Genomic DNA, 13,622 nt, shown 5'->3' on the forward strand with positions numbered 1-13,622 from the left:
AGGTGAATGGAGTGGCAGAGATCCTGCCTTGCAGCCCATCCGCAGGTGTGCAGGTCTTGTCCAGTGGGTTCTACACTATGGTCATGACAGACTTTGGCTTGAGAGTGAAGTTTGATGGGGTCCATCGGGTGGAGGTGACACTTCCAAGCACCTTTGGGCAGAAGGTTTGTGGCATGTGTGGGAACTACAACGGGATGGCAGCAGATGACTTCCTGAACCCAGAAGGGATGCTGGAGCCAGACTCTACCAGCCTGGGCAACAGCTGGGAGGTGTCCAAAAACAGCAGGTGGGTGTGCCTCCCCAGCAGGTCTGGGGACACGTCAGGCAAGGGGAGGAGGAGACACCAGGAGAAGCCCAGAGATGACCCAGGGGCCCTTCTCCCTGTCTTTCCACAGCTGCTCAGCCGGATCACTCCCCACCCCAGCCTGCAATGACACGGACAAGCAGGTGATCGCCAGCAGCCCCTTCTGTGGGCTCCTCATTGACACCAGTGGCCCCTTTCAGATCTGCCACGCTGTGTTGAGCCCCAGCAGTTACTTTGAGACCTGCTCCTATGACCTGTGTGAGCTGGGGCTGGACCAGGAGACCCTGTGCAAGAGCTTGCAGTCCTATGTGGATGCCTGTCAGGCCCTTGGGGTCCAGATACCCGTGTGGAGGAACACAACCTTCTGCCGTAAGTCCACACGTGGTAGCACAGATCGTCACTCTCGGGAAAACACAGGACAGGAAGGAAAGAGTGAGGCAGAGAAATATTCTCACTGTGAACTGCGGGGATTCACAGGGAGTTGTCTGTATTAGAGGCACCATCACATTTGCTGTTTCATTTGATTGGGTAGGACTGAGAACACACATGGAGCCAAGCAGACCAGAGGGAAAACAGAGACCGTTACTTTTTCAAAGGGGAAAATACCTCAAAAGAAGTGTTGAGTTATGTTCTGCAAGTAATTGCCACATCTTCTGTTTCTGCAGCGATCACCTGTCCGGCCAACAGTCACTATGAGCCCTGTGCTGCTGCCTGCCCTGCCACCTGTGTTGACCCAATGGCTCCAGTCACCTGCAGCCTGCCATGCGTGGAGGGCTGTGTGTGTGACAGCGGGTACCTGCTCTACCACGACCGATGTGTGCCCAGCCAGCAGTGCGGGTGTTGGCACAACGGGCAGCACTACCCGGTGGGCTCCGAGTTCTGGACGGACAACAGCTGCTCCTCCAAGTGCACGTGTCCTGCACAGGGAAGCAAAGTCCAGTGTTTCGAAGCCTCATGCCCTGCGGGCCAGTACTGCGGGGTGCAGGGTGGGAAACCCGTGTGCCTCGAACACTCCTACGGCATCTGTCACGTCCACGGGGACCCTCACTACAACACCTTTGACAAGGTGACGCACAACTTCATGGGCAACTGCACCTACACCCTGGCCAAAGTGTGCTCCAACACCACCTCCCTGCCCTACTTCAATGTGGAGGCCAAGAACGAGCATCGTGGCAACAGCAGGGTGTCCTACGTGCGCGAAGTGCTGGTTGAGGTGTACGGACAGCGCATTGCCATCCTCAAGCAGGAGACGAGCCAAGTGCTGGTAGGCAGCGGGGCTGGCACGGGCGTGGTGTGGGTGCAAGGCAGGGCTGGCTGTTCTTGGCGGGGCCTGGCATGTACCAGCTGTCTCCATTGTTCCAGGCCTGGGGGGTTCCCCTGAAGCCACTGGGCCCCTTTGTTTTTCCCTTCCAGAGGGGTTGGAGGAGGAAGGGGCAACCAAGGAATGTGCTCTGTGTTGAGCAGAGGCCCCTGCAGAGCGCAGGACCCAGACACGGCTCTGTGGGCCCCAGGGGTGTGGGGTGTGAGGGTATCCCAGGCAGCTGTTTGCCGTGCCTGGCCTGGCAGCTGCTTTCCCCAGGCAGGAGACCCCGGGGAGGCCAGGGACAAGTCCAGGGCCCATGGTGCTGTGTCTGCCCTAGGTGAACGGCGTGCGCCAGACCCTGCCGGTGAGGGCAGCGGGAGGTGCGATCACGGTGAGCAAGAGCGGCCGCTACATCGTCCTGGAGACAGACTTCAGCCTCACAGTGTCCTACGACACTGACCACTCAGTGGAGGTGAAGGTGCCCACCACCTACTTCAACCTGACCTGTGGCATGTGCGGGAACTTCAACAACCGGAGAGACGACGAATACATGATGCCCAACGGGCAGCAAGCCGCAGACTCCAATGCGCTGGGGGAGAGCTGGCAGGTCCCAGACAGTGACCCCTCTTGCGGTGTCCCCGTCCCCTCCCCACCCTGCAGTGCAGAGGAGGAGGAGCTCTACAAGTCGGACCGCTTCTGTGGCATACTGACCAGCACGCCCAGCTCTTTTGAGACGTGCCACAGCGTGATCAACCCCCAGAGCTACTTTGACACCTGCCTGTATGACCTTTGTGCCCTGAATGGTGGCCAGGAGTTTCTGTGTGCTGCTCTGGAGGCCTATGCTGACGCATGCCAGGCAGCCGGCGTGACTCTTCTGCCCTGGAGGAATGCTACCTTCTGCCGTGAGTACCTGTCTTGCCCTTGCCAGAAGGGAAATGTGCCGCTCCCCTTGCCCAGAACCTCTGACCAAAGACAGTATTTGGCCTTCCCCCTCCAAGAAGGCCTTCCTTGCTTGAAGTCTTGCTGGTCCTAATTGTCCCCTTCCCATTGCAGCCCTGAAGTGTCCTTCCAACAGCTCCTATGACCCTTGCATGACCGGCTGTCCTGCCACCTGTGTTGACCGACAAGCCCCACAGAACTGCTCCAAGCCCTGCGTGGAGGGCTGTGCGTGTACCTCTGGCTTCCTCCTCAGCGGAGACACCTGTGTGCCCGAGGCCCAGTGTGGCTGCCTCTTTGAGGACAACTACTACAGCGTGAGTGAAAGCCCTGCCCTGGTTTGCACCCCTCCCAGGGACTCCTTTCCCTCAGTTTTCCTGCGTCCTACACTGACGTTTGGCGTTTCCGTTCCTGCAGGAAGGCGAGTACTTCGTGAACGAGAATTGCTCTCGCCGGTGCCGGTGTGAAGCCAACAGCCAGATGGTTTGCTCTGCCTTGTCCTGTGGCGAGGAGGAGGTCTGCAAGATCCAGAACGGCCAGAGGGGCTGTTACCCAGCCAGCACTGCGCTCTGCCACATCTACGGTGACCCGCATTACAGCACCTTCGATGGGAAGCTTCACCACTTCCAGGGCTCCTGCAACTACACCGTTGTGACAGGCTGTGACAACTCCTCCATCGGGTTCAGTGTCACCACCCGCAACGAACATCGTGGCAGCCAGAGCTGGACAGCTCTGAACTCTGTGGCACTGTCCCTGGAAGGCCTCCACGTTGCACTGCGCGAGCGCAAGGCCGTCTACGTAAGCCCCTCACTTTTACCCCTGGGAACCACAGATGCACTAAGCACCCCTAAATACCACTCTGTCCCCAGGGAGAGCTTGCTATTCCCTCAGCCTGCTGTGCGCTCGCAGAAGAGCCTGGCGAGGCTCTGAGTGAGGCAGATGTGGCTGCTCGTGCAGCCGCAGATTTTGGGCTGGTTTCCTGACTTTTGGCTGGGCCGTATGTAGAGCTGCTGGTGTCCTCGTAGGCCTGGGCAGGGTTTCTCATGCCATCAGTGCTTCCGACTCACTGGGCCCTGGCACCACCCCAGTGAGGAACAGGGACCTCTCAGCAGAGGGCACCTCTTTATGCTTCCCTCTTTCCCCCTACTCCAGGTCAACGGTGCTCTGGTCTCCCTGCCTGCTTCTCCTGCCCCCGGTGTGACCATTTCCCTGAGCGGCTCCTACGTGCATGTTTCCACCAAGCTGGGCCTGCAGCTGCAGTTCAACGGGGACCACGAGCTCCTCGTGAAGGTGTCTGAGAAGCACAAGGGCAAGCTCTGTGGGCTGTGTGGGACGTACACTGGGAGCCAGCAGGACGACTTCACGCGCCCCGATGGAGTTGTCGTGCCCGACTTCAATGACTTTGGAGCCAGCTGGATGGTGCCGGATGATGAGTGGCCGTGAGTCCCTGATCTATCTTGCAGATGAAGGACAAGAGGGAGTTTGGGAGAGGGGAGCTATGAGGGCCATCAGGAGGAAGGGTTGGTGATGGCAGGCATGGGCCAAGGGAGAAGAGGCAGTTTCTTGACCTCTGGGAGGGTGGTCCAGGGCCTGGGCATGACACTTTTCCCAAGTTGTTGGGATCGCAACAGCCTGAGGCATTTTCTTCTGTCCACCTGATTCCAGGGGTGGGACTGGTGACTGCGGGCCATGCGTTCCACCCTTGCAAGCGATGCCGTTGGTGCCTGTCTTAGGGGGGGATCTGGGCTCCGGAAGCTGAGGTTTTGTCTGGGGAGGAGGTGAGGAAATGGTGTGGCTGCGGTGAGCTCAGGGCTGTCTGTCTGCTGTGTAGGTGTGACCCAGCCATCGGCCCGCCTGTGTCCTGCTCCCCTGCCGAGGAGGAGGCAGCTAACAAGCAGTGTTCAATCCTCACGCATCTGGGTGGCCCGTTCCAGCCATGCCATGCAGTTCTGCCACCCCAGACCTACTTTGAGAGCTGTGTCTATGACCAGTGTGCCACGGGCAACAGCACGGAGCAGCTCTGCAATGACCTGGGGGCCTATGCCACAGCCTGTACGGAGGCAGGGGTTGCCCTGGGAGACTGGAGTGCTGGCACTGTCTGTGGTAAGTCTTCTGTCCATCTCCTTTGATTTCCCTGACTCTCTCCCTGATTCAAGGAATGGGGCAGCTGTGCTGGAGGTTTCCCCACCTGTCACCTCACTGGCCTGGTGTGCGTCCTACAGTTCTTTTGCCATGGTGCGGTGGTGTTTGGGAAGGGTGCAACATCCCCATTTGGGAACAAATCCCCTTACAAAACACACCTTCTCCACCTCTGGTTCACTCTCTTTCATTCATCAGCTCCTACCCCCTCGCCCCCCTTGCCAGACACTACAACACGGCCTCCACATACAACAGCCTCACCGGCACCTGGGACAAGCACAGGTACGGTTGTCTCCCATCCATGTTTTTTACTGGCTGTGCTAAGCCTTTCCCCTTGGCTGGCCACCCTCACCTGGCCACGGGCATACCATGGGTGTGTATGTGGCTGTACGTGAGCACTGTGTGACAGTGGGAAAGGTGGCCTCACCTTCACTCTAGCACTCTAACACTCATGTTTTACTTAACTGGTCTGGTGCTTGGCTTGCTGCACATCTCCTCTAACTGTCTCTTGCCCTAGGTCCATCAACACCAACACCCACGACTCCCTTGCCAGGCACTACAATGCAGCCTGCCCACACAACATCCCCAACAACACCAATACCCAGCTCAGGTACTGTTGTTTCCCATCTTGTTTTCTTATTGGCTCTCAGAACTTTCCTATTTTCTGAATTGAAGTGTCAGAGCTAAGTGATAGAGTTTTTATACTGGAGGATCAGAGTTTTCCTTGCTCCCTCAGTTGCACTTGCACAATATTTCTTTATGTCTGGGACTCCTTCTGAGTTCTGACTATGTACACTCTCCTCTAGGTCTCTTTTGCCACAATGCCAAGCTTTTTGGTAAGAGTAGACGAGCCATCTAATAGTTATCTCACATACTCTTTATTTCCATGTCCATAAATATTTAAATTACTTTTTTCTATGGTAAGTTTTCACCTATTATACAGATGTTATTTTTTGTATATTTTGAAATTTAATTTAGTTTCCAAATTTTATTTTTGGGGTGTGATATAAGCCAATTGTATTTTCCTGTCAAAGTCTGATTCAGTGCAATTAGTGTTAGTTTAATATTTAGGATATATACTAAAATACCCTTTGATAAATTTTAATTGTTTCTTTCCTCCAATTTTAAGCACTTATATCTGCATATGTCAGCTTGTTAAATACAAGAGAGTCCTAGTTCACCTAATCAGTTTAGATTTCTTCTGCTCTTTTTTTGGTAACTGTTAAGTATGCCATTCTGGGAGCATTAATACTTTCTGTGTAAGGAGTTAAGCTTCACATATAGACAACAACCGTACGTGTAGCTACATTTTAACATTCCATTGAAAAAGAAAGAGGAAAGGATCTCTATCTTTTTTTATTATTGGGAAGCACCATGAAGAACCTTCAATCTCAACTCTGTTAAGAGTTGATGGGAATTTTTTTTCTTCAAAACAGGAATTTCTTATTAACATTCAAAATCTTCTCCGCGTTACACACTTCAATGAACGCACAGTGTACTTCCATTTGTACATATTATCACTGCCTAGTTAACTTTGATATTTTTTAAAAATGTGTAAAGGATATCTTGTGTATGCAATGTTCAATATAAGTTCCATAAATGATGTGAGTACAGAAACCCAGACAGCTGGTAGTGCAGCTATTCTGGCTAACCAACACTGTAAAGATGTTATGGAAATTCTTCCTATTTAGTCAGAAATAGCCTTTCAGATATCGACACTAAAAACTCACTGCTACAGTTTGTATAATGATGTCTTAACAGCAGTGCCTTTTTTTCTTTCATATCAAAGCCTTTTGCTCACATTTGTTCCTCAACCTCTAGCATAGATTTCTGATACACAAGTACAGGTTTTTTTATGGGTCCAAAGATAGAAGACTGGATTGGCCTTTGGAGTGCTGTTGCTGTCAATATTATATCAGAGCAGCAAATACAAAGTAAAACAAAGTGGAAACCAAGCAACTGCAAAAATCTGATGAAGATTCAGAGGGAATTAGTCTGTCTTTTTGTCTTCACAGACCGTGCTTCCTGCACCGCCTCTGGAGATCCACATTATAACACTTTTGACCACAGAGTCCATAATTTCATGGGAAATTGCACTTACACGCTCTCCAAAGTGTGCAATGTCTCTGAGAAGCTTCCATACTTCCATGTGTCCACAACAAATGAGCACAGAGGAGCCAACACCAAAGTCTCTTATGTGAAGTCAGTGCAAGTGGAAGTCTATGACAACCAGATTTCTCTACTGAAAAACAAGAAAGTGAATGTAAGAAAATACTTGATTAAAAGAGATATATAACATATTTTTAACTGACATGCCAATAATAAAATATTTCCTCTGTAGAGTTTATAGGAGACTTTCTCTTTTTATTAATGACATGTACCTCTTTTAATGAGATCTCCAACAAACTTGCTCAGATTAAATGTTCTTTAATTATTTCCAGTTGCTTTGTGCACAAGATCATATCTTTCAGTAATCTGTACTAGCTGCTGGTAGTTGTAGGAGTCCCAGCAGTCATGCACTAACTTTTACAATTTGCTGTACAGGTGAATGGTCGCAGAATGAACCTGCCTGTATTTATTGAGAAGAAAATCAGTATTCAAAGCAGTGGTGGATATATTCTCTTGGAAACTGACTTTGGACTGTGGGTTAGATATGATGGAAACCACTATGCGGAAGTCTCCGTGCCCTCTAATTACAGTCATCTGCTCTGTGGCCTCTGTGGTAAGTTGTAGACTTAGTCATTTTTTAGTGAGTTGTGGAGGCCAGTGATTACTTCAGCTTTTTTTTTTTAGGATGCGTTACTTGTTCTACACAAAACTGGTCCCTGTCAAATGGACTAGAATTTACAGCTCTGAAAAAAAACTTGCTAGACTTTTTCAGTTTCTAAGAGGAACTTTAAAATTTCCTGGTAACATGCTATCCATTTGGAATGTTGTGAGGTATAATTAAAAATAACATTTTTAGCCAAATAAAAAAGCTGCCTTAAGTTCTACACTTTAAAATTAAGGAGAGTCATTTTTTGCTTGGAGCTATTAAAGAATTCTACAAATACATTTTTATGTTATTTACATTCTGATGTATTTGTCTTTTGTTTGGTGTGGAAATGATATACCATTTCATTCTGTGAATTATAAAAACCTGAAGCTGTTTGCACAGCAGAGAGAAATCTTTAATAGCTTACTGTCAGCATCCTCAAGTTTTCCTGCTTCTCTTTTTCTGTGCTCTTAGAAGGCATTTATACAACCTGAATGATCATGTTTAAACAATCAAAAGAATGAGAAAAGAAGAAAAAGAAGAAACATTAGACTACTACGTTTCTGATTATTCTTTGGTTTGGATCATCTAGAACTTCCTAGTTCTATTATCTCTCCATGGGTTTTTCATGCTTTCAATGCAGGAAATCTACCTAAGAATATAGTGGTGCAAATAGCACTGTGTAATTTTTAGTCCAACGTTCTACACGTAGGAAACAAGAAAATGAGTTGGGATTTTTTTTTTAAGCTAAGAAGTTCTTTCTTGGATGCAATGTAATCTGGTTACACAGGAGCTTGCAGACTTCCTGCTTCAAGTCCACAAGTGTCTGAACAGCAGCTCAGTCAAAGCCTAAAACACAATTCTGCTCTTCTTATTTTGCCCAGTACACATTGTTGTTGCAGATATACTCTCCCTATAATATTTTACTTTATTTTACAGCCTGAAACCTAGTATTGTTCTACAGGTTTGAACTTCATGTTTTCCATAAATCTCCTTTTACCTTCACAGGTAATTATAATGGTGATCCAAATGATGACAATATAAAACCCAATGGTGATATTGCCAGTGGTTCTACTGATCTTGGAGAAAGCTGGCTTGTACCTGAGAATAACACCATGTATGTATAATAATTTAATCACATGGCATTTGTTAACCAAACTCTTTAAAATCAAATAGCCATCCACTTGCTTGCTGGCTTTATCATCCAGTACCATTCCACATCTTCCAGCTGCCAATTAAAAGTAGGGAGCTGTACCTGTATGTAAACCAGAGAATGATAAGAGGGTTATGTCCTTTAAGTCTTGTTTTCCAAAGCAGGAACTGTCTGTTGAGTGTGAGGGAGGATGGGACTTCAGTCCAGTTCCCTAATTGGAAACCATAACTGTTTGGATTCCATAACTGGGTTTTTTTCAGCTAAGAATAAGCCTTTGAATAGCCCAGAAGGGATCAAAAAAATGAGCCCATTCAGTGAGAGGGCTGACATCAGCTTTTCAAAGAAGCTGGATAAAGTCTTGTGACTGACATAAAGTACAGTCTGTTGTGCAGGGTTGTCATGTGTCAATCTTACACTGAAAATCTTATAGTAAATGATGAGAAACACACATTTGATTCTGCTTGCTTTCCCCAGATGCTCCAGTGGTGGGACAGAAGAGCAGTGTGATCCTGTGTTGGAGAGTGAAGCAAAGAAGAACACAGCATGTGGTATGATCACAGACCCAACAGGTAATATGCTGGTAGTTTTCTGTGAGCCATATGATGGAACATGTTACAGTTTGTCTTGTCCCTTCTTTATAGTCTGTTTTCCTGAGCTCACACTGGAAGCTGTAAAGCCTCCAGTGTAAATGGCCTATGTAAAACTCATAGGTGCTCGGTCAGGATATGTCATCTGTTCAGACAGTGCCCATGTGTCCATGAAGGTTATCTCAGGACATGTTCAGGAAGCTGCTCTTTTCTTTATAGTGACTTGCACTCTGCTTGCTAAAAGAGTAGTTCAGAGGGCACTGTCAGTGTATGTATTACAGATACTTTAACTAAAATTCTGTACGTGTTCCTTGCATTGGACAGTCCCTGTAGTTGTCTAGAATTAGTGGTTTTCCTAGGCAGCAACACTTAGTTTATGTAAGCTATGTAGTATCAATCTTGCAAAAAGAAGAAAACCTGATCCAGAGGGCTCACTCTGATTCTGCCTTGTGCATCCATTTCAAGTACTGGTTTAATTTACTAAACAAAGTTAGCCTGGAGCACTCACAATACATTTGCTGTGACAGAAAATAGATGGTGGTTATGATCTTATCATTCCAGTTGTTTTTTTCTATCCTTCTATATATCTTTTTTGATTTACACAGGAATCTTCAAGGACTGTCATACCAAAGTGCCTCCAGAGAATTTCTTTGAAAATTGTGTTTATGACATGTGTTTCACTGGTGGACAGGCAATATCCCTATGCTACGGACTACAGGCCTATGCTGAGTCATGTATCAATGCTGGCATATGCATAGAGTGGAGGAATTCTACTCTTTGCCGTGAGTGTTGTGATATAAACATCTATTCTGGATTTTAACTTCATTGTCCTCTACCCTCTTCGTGCATGTTTATTTCATTTTGTGTAATGTTCTGAGTACGGACAAGATAAAAGAGAATCATATGTAGTGATTTATCACAGAATCTAGCCAGAAACAATTTTTCTGTGTTTTTTTAGATGACAGAAACAGAGAAATGCTTCTAGATTTCTGTAAATTGTAATGTTATCCCTGGGGACAACGCTTTGAGTGATAGAAACCCAATTTTACCATGAGCAGCAGGGGTGTGAAAATATAATATATTTTCCTCAAGTGTTCTCAGTGAAAGACAGAGTGTCATTTTTAGTTCTATTTTAAAATACATGGCAGATGTTCAAATAGTAACAACAGTAATGGGGACATATCAGCTGGTATGGGTAGAGATTTTTCTATTCCCTTAATGGAGTGACTTTCTGCCTTCAAACCAGCAGAAAAAGGTTTACTGAACCAAACACAATTGATTGTTGTGTATGATAACATCAGACCTATCCTCGACACAGGCCTGCAATGTTTGACTTTGTTGTGAGGTGAAGTGCAAGGGTGGCCCATGTGTCTTGCCCACCTTTATCAAAAGCCACCCATCTCACACGGAAAGAGAGTCCTCTGTGCGCAGCACTGTCCTGTGTCAGGCTTTCTAACAGCAATTTTGTGTATTTTCAGGAGCAAACAGTGAAAGCATCAGGAAAACTTTTGCCACAATTTTGCCCTTTAGAGTGATCTTATTTTTCCTCTTTATCTAGCAATGTCCTGTCCTGGAGGCAGCATCTACAAGAGCTGTGGTACTAGGTGTCCCTCTACCTGTTTGAACATCTCAGCAGCTGATTCCTGCAGTTCTTTACCAGTGGAAGGTTGCTTCTGTAAGGAAGGTTATGTTTTGAGTGGAGACAAATGTGTGCCGGAAAGCAGCTGTGGTTGTGTTGATGAAAAGAACCAGTATCACCAGGCAAGTTACCTCAGGCATTTAAGTAAATAAATAAATAAAGTAAAAAAAGGCGGAGGGGGAGAATCTCATTCCTTATCACTGTGAGAGAAAAAGCATGTTAATAACACTACACAATTAATATTTACACCACTAATAATTTCAAAATAGAATTACTTTGCCAGTCTTCCTGATACATGAGCTGCGTGGCTACAATTACCCAAATGATCACATATCATGCACATTCAAATATTGAAAATTTTATTTCCTTACAGTTTTACGTTCTTATTTATCTTATAGTATATAATTCTACACACTTTTTTCCACTCAGCTGGATGAAAGCTGGTTCACCCATTATCCCTGCACTGAACGCTGCACCTGCAAGGCTAATAACACCATTGAATGCACATCCTGGGAGTGTGGAGTCCAAGAGGAATGCAGCATTCAGGATGGTGTGCTGGGCTGTCATTCCAATGGTAAGTCCTGCCTGAAAATCATTCCAATATCAATTCTATAATTAGATCCTCTTCTCCTTCTAACTTCATTATAAATGTTTCTTCCCATGTGATAGTAAAGAAGTCCCAACTGACTGCTGCCATTGCTAAGAGTTGGAAATATGATGTTCTGTCTTGCAAGCACAAAGGCCCTTCCTTTGTAGTGAATATCAGCAAAAACTGATGATGCCCAAGGTCACTTGGGTTCTGTTTGTCCTGATAATGAAAATTCATGTCCCACATCACCAGTACTGCAAGCTATAAATATGAGAATAATTGAGAATTGCATTTCTGTGGGTCTGGGCTATGATGAGTGCACTATATATTGATATATACAGATGAAATTTTATTTACTTTTACACCCATGTTTATACAGATAATTCTATATCTTTGCATAGATAATTAGAAAAGCTCTGTATTACTCTCAAATACCATAAATTGTAGCTGCAACAGCATATAGAAATATATACAAAAGTTCATTTGATGCCAGTTTGTCATTTTGTATGTAATTTGCAAATTAAATTTAGGAGGTGCTCTCTAGAAATTTCTTATTTTCAAATAAATGTCATTGGCATGAACCTGAGATGCCTCTGTGAAAGTTTGCTCACATAATATTTATCAGGATTAGGTTGTTACACTTATGCAAACTCCTTTATCAGCTGACTCCATGACTAAGTCCAGTACAAAGTTCTTAGATATTTTTTTTTCACATTCAGGTCAAGCAACATGTCAAGTGATAGGAGACCCCCATTATTTCACTTTTGATGGAATGAAGTACACTTTCATGGGAACCTGCACCTACACTTTGGTTGAGGTTGTCAACACTTCCACCAATGTCATTCCTATAACCATACTGGGCAAGAATGAAGACAGAGGACTGAGAGGGGCCACATACCTGAAAGAAGTCTATATAGATGTGCATGATGTACGAATCACCCTTCAGAAAAACCAAGGAATCCTGGTAGGTGGTGGTGCTCTTTACTCTGGCAAGAAGTATCTTAAAATTAGCTCACTTACAGTAGCTGTAGGAAAAAGGATCTTCATGTTTCCTAAGGAATATGTACGCATATGCTTAATACTTGTGGGCACCTCCATTAAGTGGATATCATGAGCAGATATAATTTCTCAGTAGTTCCCAAGGCTTCTGGTTTGGGTTTACTGTTTTATTGGTCATATCTTTGAGATGGAGCCCAGAGCCTCCAGATTGGAGAACTGTTGCTTGAATTAAAGTATGGGACTCCCCACTTCAACAGTTCTTGTCAAGCCAATCACCTATAGTGGGCTAACAAGAGCAGAGGAAAGGCAAGTCATACTGTATCAGTTTAGAATAACATGGGGATCCATGGCAGTCCTGGAGGCAGGGAGTCTACCCTAAGGGTGAGTAAGAGCTTGCTCACTACAGTGATCTTTTAAGCTCTCTGTTAAAGGCACAGGATATGAGTCCTGCCCATCTCTCCTCAGCTAAAAGGCTTATTCCTGCAACCCATAGTTGGAATATGCAATGGTGGAAGTGTAAACAGCTAAAACTGTCACATAGAAATCTTCAGCACTGCTAGAACTATAGACTGTGAGCAGAAAAGCTTTCATGGAACAATGTCCATACTGACAAAATGACATGTCTCTCCAGCTGAACAATGAGAGAGTCTACACTCCAGTGGAGAACCGACTGCAAGGCGTGTCCATTGGAAATGTTGGCAGATTTATAGTCGTGGAAACTGACTTTGGTGTGATAGTGAAATATGACGGCGATCACCATCTGGAAATCACCCTCCCACAATCTTATTTCTCACAGGTAAGATTTAGTGTGCAAACATCTGGCTCTTCAAAACTACTGCTTTCTGCATTTACTTCTAATTCCTTTTATTCTTGCGTTTTGCTATTGCATCTTTCTTTGTAGTTGTATTGTAACACATGACAATTATTTCCTTTGCATTTTTTTCTCTTCACAACAATTTCCTTGTGTTCTGAGGGGGTAGTTACAGAAAATTACCTGTCTAGAGGAATACATCTAACTTAGAGAAATAAATACCTTGAAGCCTCAGGGAATCACAGATTTACTGCAATATCTGTTTTGTTTCTCCATGGGTGCAGTCAGAATGTCTAACATGTCTAGTACAAGATTGGTGGTTGATTTGGTCACATTATTTCATAGGCAATGAATAAGAAGTTATTGGGGAAGTTGATGTGAACAGGTCATGCTTAGAATACGGTTCT

At 45.8% G+C, this 13,622-nt stretch overlaps 1 protein-coding gene across 1 annotated transcript in view; it reads left to right on the forward strand.

Moving 5' to 3' along the window:
• The window catches only part of LOC103758332 (IgGFc-binding protein), a 69,941-nt gene that overhangs the window by 44,247 nt on the left and 12,072 nt on the right, over positions 1–13,622 (forward strand). Inside the window, exons 38-55 of the mRNA XM_029960740.1 lie at positions 3–286; positions 396–673; positions 970–1,568; positions 1,945–2,509; positions 2,661–2,860; positions 2,961–3,341; positions 3,696–3,982; positions 4,375–4,646; positions 5,200–5,292; positions 6,698–6,945; positions 7,227–7,404; positions 8,446–8,554; positions 9,065–9,159; positions 9,783–9,959; positions 10,736–10,938; positions 11,246–11,390; positions 12,125–12,369; positions 13,036–13,200. Of these exons, the coding sequence (XP_029816600.1) occupies positions 3–286; positions 396–673; positions 970–1,568; positions 1,945–2,509; positions 2,661–2,860; positions 2,961–3,341; positions 3,696–3,982; positions 4,375–4,646; positions 5,200–5,292; positions 6,698–6,945; positions 7,227–7,404; positions 8,446–8,554; positions 9,065–9,159; positions 9,783–9,959; positions 10,736–10,938; positions 11,246–11,390; positions 12,125–12,369; positions 13,036–13,200 (4,524 nt within the window). The remainder of the gene's footprint in view (positions 1–2; positions 287–395; positions 674–969; positions 1,569–1,944; positions 2,510–2,660; positions 2,861–2,960; positions 3,342–3,695; positions 3,983–4,374; positions 4,647–5,199; positions 5,293–6,697; positions 6,946–7,226; positions 7,405–8,445; positions 8,555–9,064; positions 9,160–9,782; positions 9,960–10,735; positions 10,939–11,245; positions 11,391–12,124; positions 12,370–13,035; positions 13,201–13,622) is intronic.

This window comes from Manacus vitellinus, unplaced genomic scaffold (genome assembly GCF_001715985.3).
Source record: "Manacus vitellinus isolate BGI_N305 unplaced genomic scaffold, ASM171598v3 scaffold_29_pilon, whole genome shotgun sequence".
Lineage (NCBI taxonomy): Eukaryota > Metazoa > Chordata > Aves > Passeriformes > Pipridae > Manacus > Manacus vitellinus.